Source organism: Nylanderia fulva, unplaced genomic scaffold (genome assembly GCF_048542155.1).
Source record: "Nylanderia fulva isolate GAGA-0341 unplaced genomic scaffold, ASM4854215v1 Scaffold3, whole genome shotgun sequence".
Classification (NCBI taxonomy): Eukaryota; Metazoa; Arthropoda; class Insecta; order Hymenoptera; family Formicidae; genus Nylanderia; species Nylanderia fulva.
The window spans coordinates 7,974,034-7,995,143 of NW_028190368.1; the positions used below are offsets into that span (position 1 = coordinate 7,974,034).

Genomic DNA, 21,110 nt, shown 5'->3' on the forward strand with positions numbered 1-21,110 from the left:
TTTCGGAAATGTTTACACTCCTGTCGGCATATCAAAATAACACGAACACGCGACGATAAAAAATATTCATATTTATATGTTCCGTTAAAATTGAAAAGAAACTTGAATATCGTGCTATACATCTCTAATTGGTCGATTCATCATTAATTTCTTTTTCGATTACTGGAACTCGAATAACAAAAGTAATGTCAACAAAAAATATATGAATAACTTTTAAATATGATCGCACGCGCGTCCATACATTTAGAATTGAAATAAAATTGATAAATCAAATCAAATTCAGAAACATCGTGCATAGAATATCAAATTCAGGATTGATATTATTGCTTTGAAAATATTGGCTACAAAATATTCTATTACATAGATATTATTTATATTGAAAAACGCAGCTGTTACTTTTTGTTGCCATTTAATTCGCGAAATTGTATATATTTTCTACACATTCGATATTTTTTCACGCTTTTGTCGGAACTTTTCTCGCGCGCTCGTTGCCCGTTCTCCGGAATTGCATACATATACCTCGAGCGATTGTCGGGACTCGTTTTTCGTCCCATGAAATAGAAAAAAAGAGAAAGCAAATAAAGAGTAACAGCAAAGAGAGAATAATAAAAGAACGAAATAACAGGAATAGCAGGAAAACGGAAAGAAAAAGTAGATGGAAAAAAAAAAAAAAACGTTGGTGGCAGCAAATAACACGTACGGATATTGTGGTATCCGAGGCTTCTCCTCGGTTCTCCCCTTAACTTTCTTTCGTTGTTATTTTTTTTTTACCCTTCGTCCAAGACGCGCGAGACGTCGATCGTCTCCGCGCTCGCACGCAGCATCACCGGGGCATCTCCGGGGGCTCGCGAACCGCAGGCTGTGTGAACCCTGGTTGGCAAACGAGCAAGCAAGAGGGTGGTGGGCTTAAGCGCTCTCTCCTTCCGGCCGAATTATACACGCCTACGCGTCTAACATCCGTAAACTACCGCTTGGCGTGCGACTATACTACTCTTTCGAGTCCACCGTAAGTATATACGTAGTTCTGCCGAGCGATCGTAACTCTCTATGCGGCTAATTGCAAACGGCGACCATGCGGGCGCATCCTTAAACGTGTTCATTCACGTGGATCGAATCGCGGTATTGGTGAACTTGATGAATTTGGACTAGAAGGTATATACGAGTTGAGTTTAAAAAAAATTTAGAGATTAGCTTTAATTATGTATACATAAACTATGTGCGAAATACTTTATTATAGCTGGCTTGTTAATTGACTCTATATTGACGATACGGTAATTTCCTACATGCTCGTGGTTGGACCGTAAATTAATGAGACATGTCGGCCTGATTTTGCTGGTTACCAGCGACCACCGTGGCATTTAACGTGTTTCAAACTATTGACTGAAACATGATTTTGAATATATAATTTTATCGATAAAATTATTACAAGGGACATATAATTTTTTAAAAGTTATTTTTTTCACGATATATGATTATTTTAACATAATTTTATTCGTTTTAATGAAATGTTATTGTGGCTAACAAAAAATATATAATTTTATGTTGTTTCTTGCTTTTTATGACAATTATCATTTTTACCGTATATTTTTTTAGTATTTTAACACTTCCGGAACATATAAAATGAGAGAGAAAGAATCTGTTATATTTTCTAGTTTAAATAGTTGAGATCTGCCAGAAAAAGCTATAAATTTTATGAAAGAAATTTTTCATCAAATAAATTCGACTGACATGAAGTACGATTCTTTTTCCTTCTGAAATTTTATACAAAGCAACAATATCAATTTTTAAACATATTCATGTGATAGATATTTAATATGTAATTAAAAATGTGTTTCTTATTTAAATAACACAAAATTTGTCTGCTAATTTTATGCATTTGCAAGCGAAAAGAGTTCTATTTAGAAGTTATTATATGTAATTTCTCTCTCGTATTTTATTTTCGGATTTGCATTGAGCCATTTTTTATGGAATGCTTAGTGTACAGTCGGAGAACACTTTTGATGTGAAATTTTTCATGTATAACATTAAAAATGCAACAGAATTTAGCCTAATAAATGAAAAACGAATATTCCATGAATTTCGCGTCTTTTGCTGAAAAAATGTGTCCAATGTAGAGATTAAATTAAATTAACATGCAAGCCAAAGATAATACTTGACAAATTTTAGTAAATTTTACTGCACCAAAAATTTTTAAAAATCTTTTCATTTCACAAGAATATTTTTTTTTTTTTTTTCACGACAAGGATTTTCTTAATATAAACGCAGTTTTTCGTTGCTATAACATCGTGAGATATTTTCGCGATCAATGAAAACTTGTGTTTATATGTAAGGAATGGAATTAATTGCAAAATCAACGCAATCTTGTAATGCTACAGCACCAATTGCAAATTTACTAAGTTTCGCGCGCTGAGAATTACCCTTTGGAACAACTTTGCTGGTCGAACCGCGGCGTTAAACTCGCGGATATACATGTCCGCCCGCAATACTTACCTTCGACTCATCGAACCGTAAAATTCGCCATTCGACCACGAAGCAAACTTGCTCGCAACTTCGTCCATCCGCTCCATTTGCCTCTCTAACGAGACGTGGACTCGGGATTTGGATGCGCTGCGTGCGTCCCGATTGCAAAGCCGCGGCCAAGTATATACACTTAACTACAGCTAACATACGTACAGAGTAATCCAAAACCTTTCAGAGATGGACAATTTGTGACGTCGATTTTTTTCTAATATGAAAACTTTTCATCTTTATGCAATTAAATTTTAGCTAATTTTTAAATTAATTTTAAATTGATTTTATCGACAAACAGAAACTTCATTTAAAATGTTCATGATGAAGTGTTTAACGTTAAAAGTTTTATAAAATATTGGAGAGAAATCAGCGATTTTTTTCAAATATTCTTGCCAAAGAAAAAATTGTATTCCAGATTTATTGTAGCATCTCTGAAATATATTTTTTCGTTGAGCATTATATTTCTTTACAACCCCTTTTTGGGACAATATATTGATCGCTTGTAACAGTGTGTGTGTGTGTGTGTGTATGTACAGTTAGTTGGTAGCGATCCTCGGCTAGTAGTGTACGTAGCTTGTGTAACTAATTTGTGTTTATGTAGCGAGTAACAACACCCCCACTACTTCTTCCTCGTGTGTCGGTTCGATTCACTAATCACTAATAACCACTACTACCCCTCGGCTTGTTGTTGTGTTGAGGCTCTCGCAACCTTATCAACTGGCGATCGCAAACGCCTGCAGGCTATCGCGTAAGTATTCCAAATCTATCAAAGTATGTAGCTTACTCTGTCGCGATCACGAGACATCTCTACCTACGCTCGTCTACACACGCGCAATATTAATTTTTACCTATTTTTATGTAATACTTTTTTTCTGTCTGTGTGTCTTTTCCCTTATTCGCCTCCTCTCTTTCTCTCTCACAATCTCTCACATTAATTTTTTCATTAATACAGCGTTAAATTTCAATTATATAAATTTGTATATTTAATTATAATATTGATTTAAATAAAGAGCTTTATATATTTAATTATAATATAGAGTTGTTAATCATATTTCAAAGTGTCCAAATTATATTGCATAACGTTTCAACGAATAAAATTGAAAATTTTTACTGTCGTCTAAAATTACCAATAAGAAGTAATATGTTGAAAATTTATGGGATATTTTTTTGCGTTTTGCGAACGAGAAACGATCCTATTAATCCAGCGAGACCGACTCTACAGGTTGTAATTATAGGAAGAGATTATATAAATCATACAGATGCTATCGCGAAGCACAAGAGAGAACGAGAGATATTAGTAGTTTCCAATTTTCTACTAAATTTGAACCCACTAACGAATCTTTCCTAGTCGCATGAGTATTAGTAGTCGTTGTCTACGTCAAACACTGATAGTTGTTTCAATCACAAGTGTGTTTAATTGTGTAGTGCAAAAAAAAAAAAAAATAGCTGGACGATTTTGGTTCTCGAAATATCGAACGAATAATCATGCAAACTCAATACGAAAATGATTCAACGATACGCAGCGCCAAAATCGTCCGACATCATCGACGTAGATCTCGAGGCACCATCCCATCCTTCTCTCCTTCCTCTCTAAAAGAAGACAGATTAACGCTTCGTCGAAGCAAAAAAAAAAAAAAAAAATTGACAGCGCACATGGAGGACCTGGTTGAATCTGACCTTGCAGTGTCATTGTAGGGTTTCAAGGGTGAGAGCGGTGTGACATTGGCGAGAGGTGTTCTCGGCATTCCGGGTCCGAAGGGTGAGCCCGGCGAACGGGGTTACCAAGGCGAAAAGGGCGGCAAGGGAGACGCGGGTTCACAAGGTAGAGATAATACCGTCCAATCGCGGCGGAAAATCGACGGGATAAACGGAGGATAAGCGTTCGAGAGAAAACGATCGCGTCCGTCCTCTCTCTCACTTCGTGGCCAGGACGCGGATTTCTTCGTGGGTCCTTCCCACGAGGATTCGCCGCTCCTCGTCCTTCGTACCTTTGGCCGCGCCTCTCCGCTCTGTGCGTGACCAAAAATTATGGGGATTCGTAATTTTCTCCCAGAACGATGGTTAGCAGCGCGATATTCTCTTCTTTTTTTTTTTTTTTTACCAAATATTTCGCGCTCGCTGCTGATTAATGCTGCTAACCAGTTTTTTTTCCCTTTTTTGGTTGAAATGTATTTATTTTTCTGTTAAATTATATTTATTTTTCAAAAATTTATGATGTGAGGAAAAATAATTTTTTTGACATATCGCTCCATTTCAGTCAATTGCAGTTGATATCTGTATAATTGTATGTGAAAGAATAGGATTTCTCGTGTGGTGTAGGTGTGAAATATCATGTTGAAGGATCCTATTCTTCCACCTGATTATATGAACATACCAGAGAATGGTGCAAGTGCAATGGACACGCGAACATAAGATCAATTCAAAGTTTCTTGTTCAAGATATTTAATGACAAAACGATTCGAAAAGTTCTCTCACGAAACTTGAAAACGACCCAGCGCGTTGGCTTTCGAGAAAAGAATTTGTAGCAACCCTCCTCCCCCTATAATCTCTTTCGAATGTAATACTCCGACTTCGTCTTCCGTGAAAAATCAAAAGTTAAAGTTAATAACTTTCATATTATTTAATATTAATTCATTTGTTCGAAAGATTTAATTAAATGTTTCCTAAAAAACATTACACACGATATTTATTTAATCATTATTGCATCAATATTGCGCGTTTAATGACAAACATTAAAGGATAATAATCGACGCGACAAATTTTTGATGAATGCTTTTCGTAATATCAATCAAAGCATCGACAGAAAGTATTTATACAAAAGATATTAATTTATTGACAATATTTCATTGACTGTCGTTTTAAAAGCGACATACAAATAAAACACAATAATAATAATTTGTCAATGCATACAAAGGCATATTGCTGATCAACCACATTTTTAACTCTACAGACAAATCATACAAATTCAATACTTATATACAGGGTGTCCGGTAACTAACGGATCAATGATTAAGGGCGGATTCTCTGGCCAATTTGGAGACGATTTTTCCTTAGCAAAAATGTTGAGAAGTCAATAATTTTCGAGTTATAAACGATTGAAAAAAATGGGTTTTTTGAAAACTAAACGTTTTGAAGTCTAACATAATTACATTCTTCAGTTAATTTCAGATAGAGTTTACTATAATAAAATTTTAACTTGAGGCTTAGTTATAAAGATACATAATGACAAATATTGGAAAGTTGTAAAAAATGATGACCTGTTTCGACATTTTCGCTGAGGAAAAATCGTTCCCAAATTGACCAAAGAATCCATTTGTAATCGTTGGTCCGTTAGTTACCGGACACCCAGGATATATATATATTACAAGTCGTCTTCCACGAAGAGAAAACGATACTTAAATCTTAAATCGACAATAAACATCAAGTATTCTCTGATCTCTCGGGAAAAATCATTCTTTCGAGATAAAATAAACACACTAGAAGTATTCCGAGCACGGAGAATCACTCGGGGCGAAATGAGAAGTCAGGAAGTGAAGAAACACAACGGAAGAGAAGAAAGGGGGACGAGGGCCTTTTTGTCTCGCGTTTACGAAATTACGAGAATTACATCGATCGTACGCGCTCGCGCGAATTAATCCAACTTCGGCGAACGAACAACCGGCATCTCACGGCCGGCAAATTCGCTTTTCAGGGCCCAAGGGAGAGTCGGGGTTGCAGGGCTTGCCGGGGCTCAACGGAACCGACGGCGATCCCGGTATTCAAGGACCCCCAGGATTACCGGTAAGTAGGACGTAAATGAGAAATGTTCCCCAAAATCTCCTCGTCTCTCACGATCTTCCCGATGTAATATTCAGTAGACATTACACGCCACGTGTTTCACAAAGGTGGCGAAAATTTAATATCCCTTTCCTTGTCCTACTTTGCATAACGTTATAAAAGCTCTTATTTTATGTTATACATATTATATACATATATTGTATTACGAAGTGCTGAGGAAGAAAATTTAATATAGGAAAATAAATTTATATATATATATATATTACGTATTTAATGATATACTTTTTGGTGTACAAAGACATTTCTCACGCGGTATACATTTTCGTGTAAATTATATATTACCATGAATTTTGTACACTGAGATTTAAAATGCAAGCGCGGAACCTTGAAAATGTTCCCGGAGTTAAGGAAGAGTTAAATCTGTAATATATTTTACATACGTCGCGCTCGTCTGTCTCGCTTCAGGGAATATCCGGACCCAAAGGTGAGAAAGGTGACTACGGTGACATCGGTCCCCCAGGTCTTATGGGACCTCCGGGTCTACCCGGCCCACCGGTACGTAAATTGCCCGTAACGTCACGCCTCAACGCGATTTTCTTTCTTATCGTATATTTCGTCTGATGCGATTTTTGCCTGTCGACAGGGCTATCCTGGAATGAAAGGCGAAAAGGGAGAGAAAGGCGAATCGGTGAGTACATTTGTCACTGTTGTTTGCGTTTATCGAATTGCATTCCGCTCGAGATTCAAAATATGGTGCAGGTACCTAATAAATTTCTTGAAAAAATTATTATATAAAAAGAGAATAATAGAAGGGAATATATTTTTGAAAAATTATATAAAAATAAATAATAGCGAAGAGGACATAAGGAATTTTACATACGGTAAATTAGACAAAGTTATAAAACATTTTGTTATTTATATAAATTTCAATTTTAATTTTCGTGTTTTTCATATTTAAGAATACAAAATGAAATATGATCTCGTCGCGAAACAATTTCGCAAAAATTCATTTTATTCAGAATCCAGTAAATTTGAACAAGATTCTATTATCGGAGAATCTTGTATGATTTTTCCAGATGAACATCGTGTTTCGCGATATGTACGTTGTCGAAAATACTGTATCTTCTCGATGTAACGTCATATTTTCGTCACAATAACATCCGCGATAAATACGAAACTGCGGTTTCAATAATTGTATGTGTGTGTTAAACAGAATCTGACGATAGAATAAATTTTCTTTTCATGGCGGGACATCGGCCTTCCACCCATAGAAGTACAAAAAGCTTAGACGAAGACAGGTACGTGACCGTTTACGTCTACAATATTTTCATATCCTTTCGTATCCTTCGATCGTGCGACAAAAGGAGTCGTCCGATTGAAGGAGGATGCTCGAAAAAAACTAATGTTTAATACATCGATATTAATGCACGTGTAAACATGTCAAATTTACATGTTTGTTCGCAGGGAGATGGCACGTTTGAGATGAATGCCGGGGAAGTGGTAAGTTATCTTGCAAATAATCTTACGAAATTATATTCCTCTCAGTTATAATGTCATATAGATGATATGGAAACGTGTCGCCCATCCGTGTAAAGAAATATTGTGAACAATATCGCTTCACTCCGTAGTGTTCGAGCGGCTTTTAAATTTTCGGCCACGTCGCTATTGCGGCATCGACTTTATACCTCGCTATGGCCGCGTTTTATGGAGTTATGTAACCCTTTGCGGCGATTTATGGATATTATAAAGCAATTTCCCCGAAGCGCTGTAAAAATTGTTGAATAAAATCCGTTTGTATTTTCCGCTTTTACGGTATATTACGTTTATCGGTTTATTTTTGAGAAAATAATGTGAAAACACATTATATTCCATCGTAACAATTCTAATGGATTTGATGGACACAGATTGTAAAATCCAAAGTTTGTAAATGTTTGCAAATCTTTGCCGTTCGCGAAATCGATCACAAATTGTTTTTAATTGTCGATGTACAGATAATGGGTCCGCCCGGACCTCCAGGACCCGCTGGTACTCCCGGATTACAGGGTCCACCTGGCATCAAGGGTGACAGAGGACACGACGGCGCCAAGGGCGATTCTGTCAGTAACTATTATCTATCTGTTGATCGCGTACATCACACGTAGAACGTAAAAAAAAGCACGGTTACACCCGTTCGTGTTGTTACGCGACCGAAAATAAACGAGTTCTCTCCCTTTCCGGAGTTGTAAACATCAAATAACAAAATCGATCTGTTTGTCTATCGCTGTTTTGCACACAAAAACGCTATAAAAACTAAACCTTTTTTTATTTTAAGTGCATCTTCATCGTGCTATTATTGAATATTTAAAAAAAACCACTATAGCGAACTCGGTTTTTACCGCAACGATAAATTTCTTTTTTTTTTTTTTTTTTTTTTTTTACATTATTAATTTAGCTCGTGTGCCGCAGTGAACAATAAAAAATGACAACGTATTAAATAAGGGAAAAATGACATTCGTTCTATTTAAATTTTCGAATATTCTGATCAGTCGTATGAATTGAAAAGGTGTAAATAAAATTAAAGAGATATTTGACGTAATCGCGAGATAAAAGTCAAAGTGACGAAGTGAACGCTAGTAGGACGCGTCGTAATTTTCTTCGCGCGCCCTTCGCGAGAAAGATCGCGTTAGCGATGCGACTCCCGAGGCGTGAAGCTATTCGCGTCGGTGATCTTTGCGAGATGACCTTTTTGCGTGCGCGACACCATCGCGATGCGGGTAAGCCCGTTCTCACGCGTCGCCCTTTTCTTTTTTCACGTTGCAGGGAGAGAAGGGTGCCAAAGGAGATCCTGGTCCGATGGGACTGCCCGTACGTATTTTCTCTCCAGATTACACACGCACTCACACGCACGCACACTCGCGTATAGCCTTATATATATATATAGTAAGCACGCTCTAAGCGCGGATGCAGGAAGACGCACAGAGACGGACGGGAAGCGAATATCCGGCGGATATTTTCCGAGAAAGAAAGTCCTGCAATCCTGTTTTCGCTCTTTTTCTCCGGAAAATTCACGATCCGAAAATTCAAACGTAGCGTTTCTCGTCCCTTTCGGTCCAGTTTAAGTAACTTGACTGCAATTTATGATATATTCAAGAAAAAAATAAATGATTTCTCTTACACATATATTTTTTTGCAAGAAAAATTGCGGACTGAAAGGGACTCTAGAGTATTATGGCACGTGGTATAATTAACTTGAATTGGACTTTATCGCCAGAGCAAAGTAGGTACACGAGAAAGAAAGACGGGAAGAGGTGCGTGCGCAAATGTACGAAGGTATACACACATTGCAATCTCTCCTGCATGATAAAACGATACAAATACAAATACAAAATAATATCTATATAGAAGTGCATATCGTCCACCGAGCGGTAGCCAAGTTGCGTGCGGTATCGCCGAAATCCTGCCGAATCGTGAGACTCCCGCTGATGGGCGTTCTGTCTATCTAATTTCAGGGCCCCATGGGACTGAGGGGAGAGTCCGGAAAGCCCGGGGATTCCGGGAAACCTGGCGCCATGGTAAGAACGCGGACCTCCCGCTCCTAACGCCATCGTTACTTGGCGTTGCCGCCGCGGAATTCGCTGATAATAAGCCGATAAGTGCGTTTATATTCGCGCGCGCGCGACAGTCGCAACGCTAGCTTGGCCGGCCACCTCTCGATCGCCACTCGGGTGAGAGCACTTGCTCGCGTGCGTGTTGCGTGTACATATACATAAAATACAGCGAGGACTGATGAGACGAGCTCGAGGGAAGAACATGTGGCGGTCAACGTTCGCGTGTCGAGAGCGGCGATTCGAGAGGAGGCGCGCGAGAACCAACCATCATCGACATGTTTTAGATCGTGTAGAAATGCCCGTCAGCTGCTGGATCCCCCGATCCTCTCCTCCCCCCGCGAGACGGATTTCGAGTACCGTCGATCGATCTCCTGCCAGGCCATTGGTCGCTGCTATTCAATTTCGATATAATTAAGGTGTCTCTTAACGCGAAAACTCAACATTCGAGACTCGTTACGACTCGGGACACCGAGGTCGCGCGTTTTCCTCTTCGGTATCGGAAAGCGATATGTATACGATATATACATATATATATATATACAATCTGAAATATATATATATATATATTTATCGTACTTTACAGAAGCGTGCATGCGCTCTGAAAGAATATTCGCTTCGACGTTGAGGAACGCGGTCTTCAACACTGATATCTATCCGCGCGCAACTTCATCGTTGCTTCGCTCGAGAACGAAGCGCAGAGAGGCCGAATATAAATCCTCCTCTAGCTTGCGATCATAAATTTCCGCAACGTTTACAGACGCGGAGTGTCTAAATTCGTCAAGCGATTTAAATCGCGCCGATGTCTAACAATGATGAAGACTACAGGAATGCGGAAGGAACGTCTTCCAGTGTGTTGAAATTTCGTCGAGATTGATCGTAAGTGAGAATCGCGCCAAATTGGAATGATGAGCTATACAGGATGTTCGACGATTGTTCTCGGAAATATTTTAGGAGAGTCGCGACGAATTTAGAGGGTCTCCAATATAAATAAAATATTTCTGTAATTTTAAATATCATCTCTCAAAGTTATCGGGATTTTGCAGAGTCTCTCGATTCCAATTCTACATCCTAAAATATTCCGCGAATCCGACACATCCTGTATATCTGATGTCGCGCATAGCATAGAGCCGCTTATTTTGCAAAGGGCTCCTAATAAATCAGATTTGATAAAATAACGGGAATTTAACGATTAATTGTTAAGGGCAAACAAAAAAGAAATAATGATCGCGACGCCGCGTGTATCTATTTTATTGACATATTCGAAATACTTTCGAAATAAATTTCTCGTCTGCGCGTAACTTGCGCACGATCACACGCATGTTACGCGTATCACACCACCATCCGTCCTCTTAACTTACTCTATACGTATCGGCTAATAGTCAGCCGTTTGCGCCGACCGAGAACGTTAGATTCTCGATCGCGAGCGCAAGTATACTCAGAGAGTTTGGTGGGTCTAAGAAAAATAATGAACTTCGCCGTCCCGCTAAATTTTGTATCTCGGCGTGATATGAAAAAAAAGACGTACGGATTCCATTCTCTCCTGAATGAGTCACTTAGCGTAAGAAAGACTCCTTTATCTCTTATCGAATAAAACGTAAAGGCAACGCTTTAATTATCGCACTATTTATAGCGTAATAAAGTAGAGTATGTGAGATATGTCGTTTCATTATCGAATCATATTTGTCGAATAATTATGCGATTTTTTATTTTACTTTCGGATCTCTAGGTTCGGTATTCTAGAGAAATTTGCATAGAAGAGATTTACATGAAAAAAAAAATTTTTTTTTTTTTAATAAAAGACAAAAATTAAACGGTGCAACATGTGAAGATCGTAATTACTGATCAAGTAACGTTTATCGGAAGTGAAAAGTTTAATTTTCATCTAAATTAACTTGGCAAGCTTTGAGAAACAATTTTCAACCTGTCCCTTTGTCTGGCAAAATCCACTTTTCCGTTGTGCCTCTCCTGAGAATAATTCAGTCGGCTTGTACTTAACGAAAGCTCGCTCTCGCAGCATCGCCGGCGCCTAATAATAACCCAGCCATTTATCATGATTCCTCTTCGTTCTACATTTCTTCGTAGTATTCCAGTCGCATTTCACGAACCATCAAGAATTCCGTACGGGAACGTTACGTCGGGAGAATTCCGTAAGACATATTAATAGGAAGAAAAAATAGAAGAGGGAATAAAATAAAAACTCCCGATCGAAAAAGAAAGAAAAAAGAGCAAACGCATCGCACAGCTATCATATTAAATTACGACGTCGAAAGCGAGAAATCGGACGCAATATTTTCTTATAAATCACGGTGTAAATCACGGTAGATATAAAAATAAATTTACATCAACAAATATATATATATACATATACATATATATGTATATCGCAATAAAAATGTTCGTGATTACTCGTCGCTGACGTCAGCGCGGCTTCATCAGGAGGATAATATCTCGGTAACGTTTCCGATTCTTCGCTGCTCGATCCAGACTTGCGTCTCAGTAAGAAAACAAACAAAACGAATAAACGCATTATTTTGATAATTAAATTCGCTAAAAGCGGCTTTTCTCTCGCGCAGAACAGCTGGATGCGTTTTAAATCATTGCTCAGCGCTTGCAAAGCTTGCATAAGGAAGCAACAGCAGCAGTAGCGGGCAAACAAAAGAGAGAGAAAAGGAGAGGAAAGGTGAATGTATTCGGCCACTTACATTCGGCAAGACCTTTTATGGGAGTCGTGGGAAACGTTGCTGATATTGCGCACGAACATCGGTCGCGAGGAAATTTCGCGTTCGCTGAACAGTAGTAGAACCGTTTCTGTGGCTGGCCGCCGCGAATAACAAGTAGGAGAAAATACCGATCTCTCCTCCTCCTTCTCTCTCTTTTTCTCGTCTGCTCTTTCGGCTTTTCCGCCACTATCCCGTCGGGTGCGCTAAAATGCAGTATCGATAGTTTGCGATATATTCTCCCGCGGAACTTTAATGGAACCGTGAGAGGAGAACACGCGGATATGATGTTTCTAATCAATATAGCAAAGTCGACGCAACATTCTTGTCGGTGATAAACTAGACGTTCAAACTAAATGTCCATATACGAGATGCGTCTAGGATAGTCGATAATTTTAGCGAACGTTCCTCCGACGATGAAGTTAAACAAATCTCAAACTAACAAAGCTTCTCAAGAGTATTTTGCACATGCTGAAAATGCGGAAAGAATCTCGATATCGTGAAATACATGTAAGATGTGATTACTGGTAGAGGTAATTACTTGGCCTATATAAAAAGGATCTTATCCGAAGTACAACGAGATGCCGATAGCGAAGCATCTTCTCAAAGATGATCTCAATATCTAGGAAAGATATTATTTCTTGTGGAGGATAGGCGAATCGTATGTGTATTATGTGATCGCACAGATATTGATTCTGATAGCTCAAACAAATCTTCCAGTCTTCAAATTTTAGTTATAAAAAAAAAAGACTCCTCGAAAATTAAGTGTATAATTTTCAGAAATTATTAATAATTTTTTTGTCGAAAAAAATTCTAAAAAAAAAAAAGATACTATCATATTTGACTTTACGCGTCTATCCTCGACGTAAATCTGAAAATACGGAACAGAAAGAATCATGAGAATGTACAGTGTAGAATAAAACGACGTATAACGGTATATTTGGCGCGCCGTCACAATCGATGTATCGTCTATAACGGACTACGAGCGATACCTAACACACCTCTAATTCTTGTGTACACTTGAAAACAATAAATTAAATATAGTCTAAGAGGATAAACTGGACGGGAGAGCGCGAACGTGGTTACGTTCGATGACAACTCTATTTGATGACAATGACTCTCCTGTGCGTGTAAAGTGTATGACGGTCACACACATACACATATGCATAAACAAACGCACATACGTATATGTATACAAACGCTCACACACATGTATACTCTCGGACACACACGTAACATACATATACTACACGAGAAGGAACGTATGCGTGACGAGAAACGTGGAGAACGCAGTCGCGTTTTGATGCGTAAATAAATCGATCATATGTATATAAATATACGGGGTGTTGATCTCGAGCCTGTCGACAAAAAACTCTTTCTTCCGAAATTTATTGTTATTTTGGAAAATAGTTTTGTTGAAGAATATTTTTCTCTTTCTCGACATTGATGAAATAATCGAACGAAAGCGTCTGTAATTATATCGATCTGGCGAAACTAGGCGAAAAATCTACGGGGTTTTTTTTTTTTTTAATGACTCCCGATAGAGTTCGCTGAAATTTCGGTGAAACGAGGTACTCGCGGGCAAAAGTATCCATTAAAAGAACCGTGTTCGTTTCAACGCGTTCAATTTCGAAAGTTTTGTCGATGAAACTCGGAAACGCCTTGTATACCCATTTGTATGTGTATGTCTGTAAATGTTAAGTACAAGTAAGAAGTCCATATGTACACGTAACTGCGTGTCGTATGCAGATATATACGCACAGACCGTCATCGTATATCGAAGTCTCTTTATAGATTCATTGACCGATTTAAAATCGACTTTTTTTCCTCTCCTCTGACAAGTCTTTGGACGAAAATTTAATTACGAGACGAATATTTCTCGACCTCAAAGACTTGAAGAGTTTTTCTTCGATTGACTTTAACATTGTATAAATAGCAACAGCTAATTTTTCCGATAATTTCAAATAAGTTTTGCTTAAATGAAAATGTAATTTAAACTTTACTTGTCAAATATTTGATCAAATTTTCGCCGAGCAAAGGTTGACTACGAAAGTTCGCGGAAGAATCCATAACCGGGGGAGATGTTCGATAATCATAAGATGACACTCTGTGTGCATATATTATATATAGTAGTATATATACACATACAACACACACACACACATATACACAATAAATCCAGACGCGTGTGTCTCTGCGTGCGTTAATTGTTAAGGCGGCGCTCTCCTCTCTTAAGCCGATCAACCTAAGGCGATCTAATTGAATGCGTATGTGAATACTGACTCTAACATCAGTTTTGTTTTACATTGTCCCGATTAATAAACAGAATGTGCATGTGCCTGTGTCCTTTGCTTCTAAAACTGCCTACCGAAAAATTAATGCTTTCTCTCTTTTTCTCTTTTTTTTTTTTACACACACATACACATTATATATTTATATATATATAATATAATAATCCAATAATATAATTATCTCGCTTCTTTTGCATTGTGCTACGACTGTTTTGCGATCCATCTTCTTCTATCTCTCCTTGTATTTGCATCTGTCGCAAGTTGCAAGTTGAAAAAAATAGGAAAAGATTTAAAGATAAAGAGGACTTAAAATTAACACGTGTTAATTTGCTGCGACCACGAATGGTGGCTTTATAATCGGCGGGTCGTTCAGGCCGACGATTAATCTTGCTACCTTAGAGTTAAAATTCTAAAGAAGGAAAAAAAAAAAGGATGAAAACACAAAAAAGGCGCCACAAGCGTCGACGCTTCGTTACGAAGTGCGCTAGATTTTTTTTTCTCTCTGAACTCTGCTCAAGCTCCTGCTCTATACCTTCCACGAAGCCGTGTCCGCCCTCGATTGTCAGTATTCCTCGGTCTCGGGGATTAATTTTGATAATACGAGAAGGGGGGCGGGAAAGGGGTGAAGATAATCTCGCGACGACGGGTCGAAGATGAGTTTCGGAGTTGAAATGCCCGAACGAGCGTTGAACGCGAAGCTGAAAGAAATCTAATTCATTACGGGGCACCGGCTAAGTTTTATTCCGCGGAAAGAAGAAGAAGCAGAAGAAGAAGAAGAATGTTTGCACATCGTTTTTAAGCAGCTCGAAAAAAAAAAAAAAAAAAAAGAAACATTCTCTCTCTATTTAGAAATGATATAGAAATTTACTCAAAATTACACTTCAAATATTTACAGAGCCACGGATATAGTCGTCGTAACGCGGAGAAGAGAAAGAGAGCACACGGGGAAATCCTCCAATATATAGAGGGCAATTTCATTACAATGAAAATCGATCGAATATCTCCTTCCCTCCGGCCAATATCTGTACCGGCACATCAAGCGCGAGTATAACTTAATTTGGAAAATCCGAGAGTTCTCGAAACTTCACCGGGGGAAGAGAGTTGCGAGTTGGTATATAACGCCGATCGACACGGAGAGAGGGTTGTATTTATATAACGAAACAGTCAACGTGGCGCGTTGTGCAAATATTCTTCCACGGTTTCCAAACCGGCATTTTTCCGCGTTTCCCGATCGATCGACGCGCGACGAGTATTAACGAGGATCCTGAAGCACTCGAGGGCGATGATTTAAAAGAGCGTCTCTAAATAATAAAGATGCCTCCCACTCTCCTTCCTTTCTCTCTCTCTCTACGAGATATAGTTTTAAAATCGCTGTCGACAATATTACACGCTCGATATTATCGATGGGCTTCGCCGTGTATCTGACGAGGTTTCCTCTACCTTTCAGGGACCACCAGGATTAGACGGCATGAAGGTGAGCGATCCACGGGATGTGACCCCGTTTTCACTATAGATTACTCCTTTTATTCGGACGCGCTCTCTATTTTCGCGTGTCTCCCTGTTCTCTCTCTCTCGTTCGCCGATAACGATCGGACATCGAAATTAGATCGAGTTTAGAGAAATTAGATCGCGCGTGTGTGTTCTCTTCCACTACTTTTCCGGCGTACGAGAGCGAGTCTAAGTGTCAAGCGCACGTCAAGTTTCTTCGTACTTTCAGGGTGCGCAGGGCGAGCCAGGAACGAAGGGCGAAAGAGGAGATCCGGGATTGCCTGTAAGTTCTACGCCTCATCAAGTATTTATTTCCGCCGTCGAATTCGATTCGTCTAACGCGTGATATCACCTGTGTGCCATATCGTTCATGTTTATCGAGCACGCTCGAGGTTTATTTCCCCCGAGAAAATCTTGCTCTTCATCAAAAGTTTTCTGCTTTAACGGATCCCGTAAGGCGCTCCATAATTTTTTTTTTTTTTTTAATATAGTAACATTATGAAAAATCAATTTTCGCTCGTAGATTGTAAATACAACTAGTGATAGATAAAAAGGCCAACTTATCGAGCAATTATTAGAGTTGTTTTGTCAAATAAAATTTATTATACTGTCATACAAAAATTCCACATAATATCGAAAATTAAATGTTAGTTCTTCAATAAGAGTCGAGAATTTATAAGCAATTAAAGCGTAAAACATGAAAATATGGGAAATTATTAATTATTAATATAGAATTTTTTTGTTTCGTCTAAAGTCGATTTTTCAGTAACAAAACTTCGGCTGCCGGATAAGGCGCTCTGTACATTTTTTTTTAATATAGAAACGTTATTAAAATATGGGAAATTATTAATTATTAGTATAAGATTTTTTGTTTCGTCTAGAGTCGACTCTTCGAAATAATAAAATTTCGACTCCCGGATAAAAGTATCACACGCGTAAACGCGAATTTGCGGATCGTTTTTCGTCTTTCCGCGATTCAATTGAATTTCAATACCGCAATCCGTCGATCGTGATCTTTCAATCTGTATCTTCCATCGCTCGGTGATTCCCGAGGTCGTACTTGGGAATCGAAATCGAGTCGTGTCTGAGGAACGCGTCAAGTCAGCCCGCTGACTCGATTACATCTCTAGAGAGAGAGAGAGACACACGCTAACGAGTCGATCTGTGTTTGTCCCCAGGGTACCGACGGGATTCCCGGTGCGGAGGTACAGTTGGCTTTCGATTATCGCTCGTCCTCTGGCGCGACTGCGACACAATCTGACACGGTCTGACCAGGACCCGGGGTAACGACGACACATTCCGCCTGATCTACCCCGGGGACTGTCTCGAAAAAAGAAAAAAAAATAATATAATCGAAAAGAGAATCCTCCCTTTCACTCCCTCCGTCCAATTTCGAAGAGAACGGAGCCCCAGCGTCTTGCGCCTTTCTCCCTCTTTCGTTCGAAGTCCATTCTTTCGCACATTTTTTTTTCTTGCTTTTCGTAATTTTCTTTCGTGTCGTGCAAGAGGCCTTCGTATGTATATATCTAGAGACGCGCATTTTTTTTTTTTTTTCAGATTTTTACATTATTAATTTTTATACATATTTTATATACCTTTCTGTACACTAAAAAAATGTGTTAACTCGACCAAATTTTTCAATTAAATTACTATCTATTAATCAAACACATACTAGTATTAAACTCAAATATACGTTTTGTTAAATTTAATGTTATATTTAGTTTAAATAATTTTTTTATGTTTAATTACTAAAATAATATTTAGCTGAAAGGTTTAGTTAACAAACTTTTTCAATGTATCGTGAAGTATCGTTTGTAAAGAACGTCATTTACTTGTCACAATATTTTTGCGCGGGAAAATAATATCAGATGTGCGAGTAGTCGTTGACAGATTTAAGGTAGACATAAAAGGTTTTTGCGCAACTCCTTCGATATATATGTATATGTATAATTGAGCTTAGAGAGGGCTTGATCGCCCGATCAAAATTTACGGCCGAATTATAACGGAGGGAGAAACGCGCAACTCCCTCGTGCTTCTCTCTGGAGTGTCCGGAAGGATGCTCGAGCAGTGCTCGTGTGACCGCTCAATGCCGATGTGAGAGCATATAAAACGACTATCTCTCTCGCACTTTCACTCACTCACTCATTCGTATATACCCTCGAATGCATGGGAGGGTACTTGAAGGAGGATAATCCCTTTCACACGTCTGAACATATAACTATATTTCGCGGGTCGTAGCGCGATATTTCCGTCTTATTTAAAGCTTTTATACAACGCTTGTTCTTTTTTTTTTCTCCCTTTAAAAACAGAAAAATCTAAAAAGCATGCATACCTGTTCTCTCATGACATTAATATTACAGTTTCCGCGAATATTTTAATACAGATTGCAAACAGGATTAGTGTGTTTGAAGAAAAACTCGAGAAAGCTATATTAATATTTCATTAATATCCTCCTTTTACAAAAAATTTGAACGTAATGCTTATGAAATAATTAAATTGAATTTTGCAACTAACACAATATCTCAGAATAGATTGCTATTATTATTAAAAAAAAACGGAGAATTATTAATCTCAGTCTCTCGCATCGCTGCTATTTATCGACCTTCCATATTCTCGCTTTATTAACGTCTCTCGTATCTCTCGTCGGAGGCAAGAGCAATAACCAAGTGATCTACTCGAAATACCCACCGCGGTTTCGGCCCGTGAATCGATAGCCATTCCCTTTCCCTCGATAGTCGACGTTGAATCGGTATACACGCGAAATCGTCGTAGTCACACGCGAGGCACCTTCGAGCCTCCTTCCATTGGAAAGATTTTCTGGAACGACCGTGGTATAAAAAAAAAAGAAAAATTAATTACGCGGCCAAAACGACTTGAAAATTCCTTTTGTGACCGTGTTCACCAATTCCAGGGACCGAAGGGAGAGAAAGGTGCCAAAGGCGAATCTGTGAGTATTGACTTAATTCGACGTATTTCTCTCCAACGCTCTCCATCAGTATCGGAGAGCCGATCCACGTTGTATACATATATATATATATATATATATATATATGTATATGTATATATATACACTGCCGCTCTTCTCCCGCGAGGATGCGAAAGCGATCGGGCGTGATTAGATCGTCTCGTATGCTTTACGGGGGATTGTTTGCCCAACGATAACCGACAGACCGTAAGGGAGAGAGAGAGCAAACGCGTAGTCGGATATGTACGGCTCGCTTCCTAACGGATATATAATCATACGCACGTCCTGGCGAGTTAGCCGAGGAAGCTCTCTCGCGAGGCATTAGTCGATTGGTTTATCTTCGCTACGGGCTAAAATCACCGGGAGATCGGACTAACGATCCGCGCAGAGAGACGAAATTAATTACCATCATTAACTCCGGGAAATTTCGTTGCGCTATTGAATTTTTTAAAATTTCTAGGCCTGAAACGCGAGGAATCGACGCAAGAGTATATATATTTTACGCGCATAAATTTTCGGGACGATCGAATCAAGGCAACCCTTTCGCATCCTCGCGCCCCATCTTTTATTCACGACCATTGCTACAAGCACGTCGGGGACACCGCTGTCGTCGTCGTCGTCGTCGTTTACGACGAGGAGACTGCGAGATCACGCAGTACAAGGTCACACGGAGATATAACGAAGGAAGCTCTCTCTCGTTGTGGCAAACACGGGGAGAACGTCCTCGCACGCGTTATATAATACACGCGTCTCTACCCTTACCAAGCTCCACGCGGTCCCTTCGCGAGGCTAACACACTTTGCGCGAATTTGTATACATGTATATGCTGCCACCACCGTTCCGCGAAAGCGCATTATGACGAGAGGCGCGAATTAATATTAATTAGAGGAACCATTAGATGCTCGAGTAAACGAAGCGCCAAACGAGAGCGCGTCGTTAAATATAATATAATTTCTCCGCGAGATCGTCTTCGAAATTGTCCGTCTATGACAAAAGAGATAATTCGGAGATCGTATACAGAGCGAGCATCCTCGAGAATGGATTTGTAAAAGCCCTCTCTCTCTCTTGCCTAATGAACAATTTAAAGTCCAATTAATTGAAAGGGCGACACGCTCTCCTCCGCACTTCGTACTCGTCGAGGTATTGTGCACCGATCTCTCACCAGCAGTACTAGTATAATTGCATAATCCAACAATATTATGTGCCTGGCCTTATTTGCACGTCGCGAATTTGCATCGGGCGTTTCGCGCTGTCAGAGAGATGATGCATTTCGCGTGTGCGCGCAGGGGCCGCCGGGTAAACGCGGCAGGAAGGGCGACAAGGGCAACAAGGGGGACCAGGGTGTGCCAGGATTGGACGCGCCGTGTCCGCTGGGACCAGACGGGCTTCCTTTACCGGGTTGCGGCTGGAGACCACCGCAGGTAACCGATAATTTTGTCTCTCATTTTCGGGCTTTGCGGGCTAAACAGATTTCAAGGAATCTATGTAACGTTCAGAATTATGCTGCGATACAAGTTAATTAACAAAAGATGTATAAAAACAAGCTTTTCTACTCATCCACAATCATCTTCTTTCTTTCAACGATATAGTTGTAAGCAGAGAGAATTTTCTCTTAGAGTTTATTCTGAAAATCGTGGAACGATATATGTTGATATTGGAAGAATTTTGTAAGTTTCTCTGCTTAAATATTTACCACAATAAAAAAAATATTATGTACAATATTGTATGTGCATAGTAAACCTAATATTATTGTGGTAGAAATTTAATCATAAAG

The 21,110-nt window shown here is 39.1% G+C and overlaps 1 protein-coding gene across 11 annotated transcripts in view; it reads left to right on the forward strand.

Moving 5' to 3' along the window:
- The window catches only part of LOC114941831 (uncharacterized), a 144,969-nt gene that overhangs the window by 118,290 nt on the left and 5,569 nt on the right, over positions 1-21,110 (forward strand). For 6 of the 11 annotated variants that reach the window (XM_085484333.1, XM_085484332.1, XM_085484329.1 and 3 more), the window contains 14 exons: positions 4,207-4,333; positions 6,203-6,291; positions 6,754-6,843; positions 6,932-6,976; positions 7,560-7,586; positions 7,753-7,788; positions 8,280-8,384; positions 9,088-9,132; positions 9,777-9,839; positions 16,331-16,357; positions 16,601-16,654; positions 17,550-17,576; positions 19,283-19,318; positions 20,623-20,757. In XM_085484333.1, coding sequence (XP_085340459.1) covers positions 4,207-4,333; positions 6,203-6,291; positions 6,754-6,843; positions 6,932-6,976; positions 7,560-7,586; positions 7,753-7,788; positions 8,280-8,384; positions 9,088-9,132; positions 9,777-9,839; positions 16,331-16,357; positions 16,601-16,654; positions 17,550-17,576; positions 19,283-19,318; positions 20,623-20,757 — 906 coding nt within the window. Of the gene's footprint in view, positions 1-4,206; positions 4,334-6,202; positions 6,292-6,753; positions 6,844-6,931; positions 6,977-7,559; positions 7,587-7,752; positions 7,789-8,279; positions 8,385-9,087; positions 9,133-9,776; positions 14,931-16,330; positions 16,359-16,600; positions 16,655-17,549; positions 17,655-19,282; positions 19,319-20,622; positions 20,758-21,110 lie in introns of those variants that run through there. The other 5 variants (XM_085484337.1, XM_085484331.1, XM_085484336.1 and 2 more) reach the window with 5 other exon arrangements.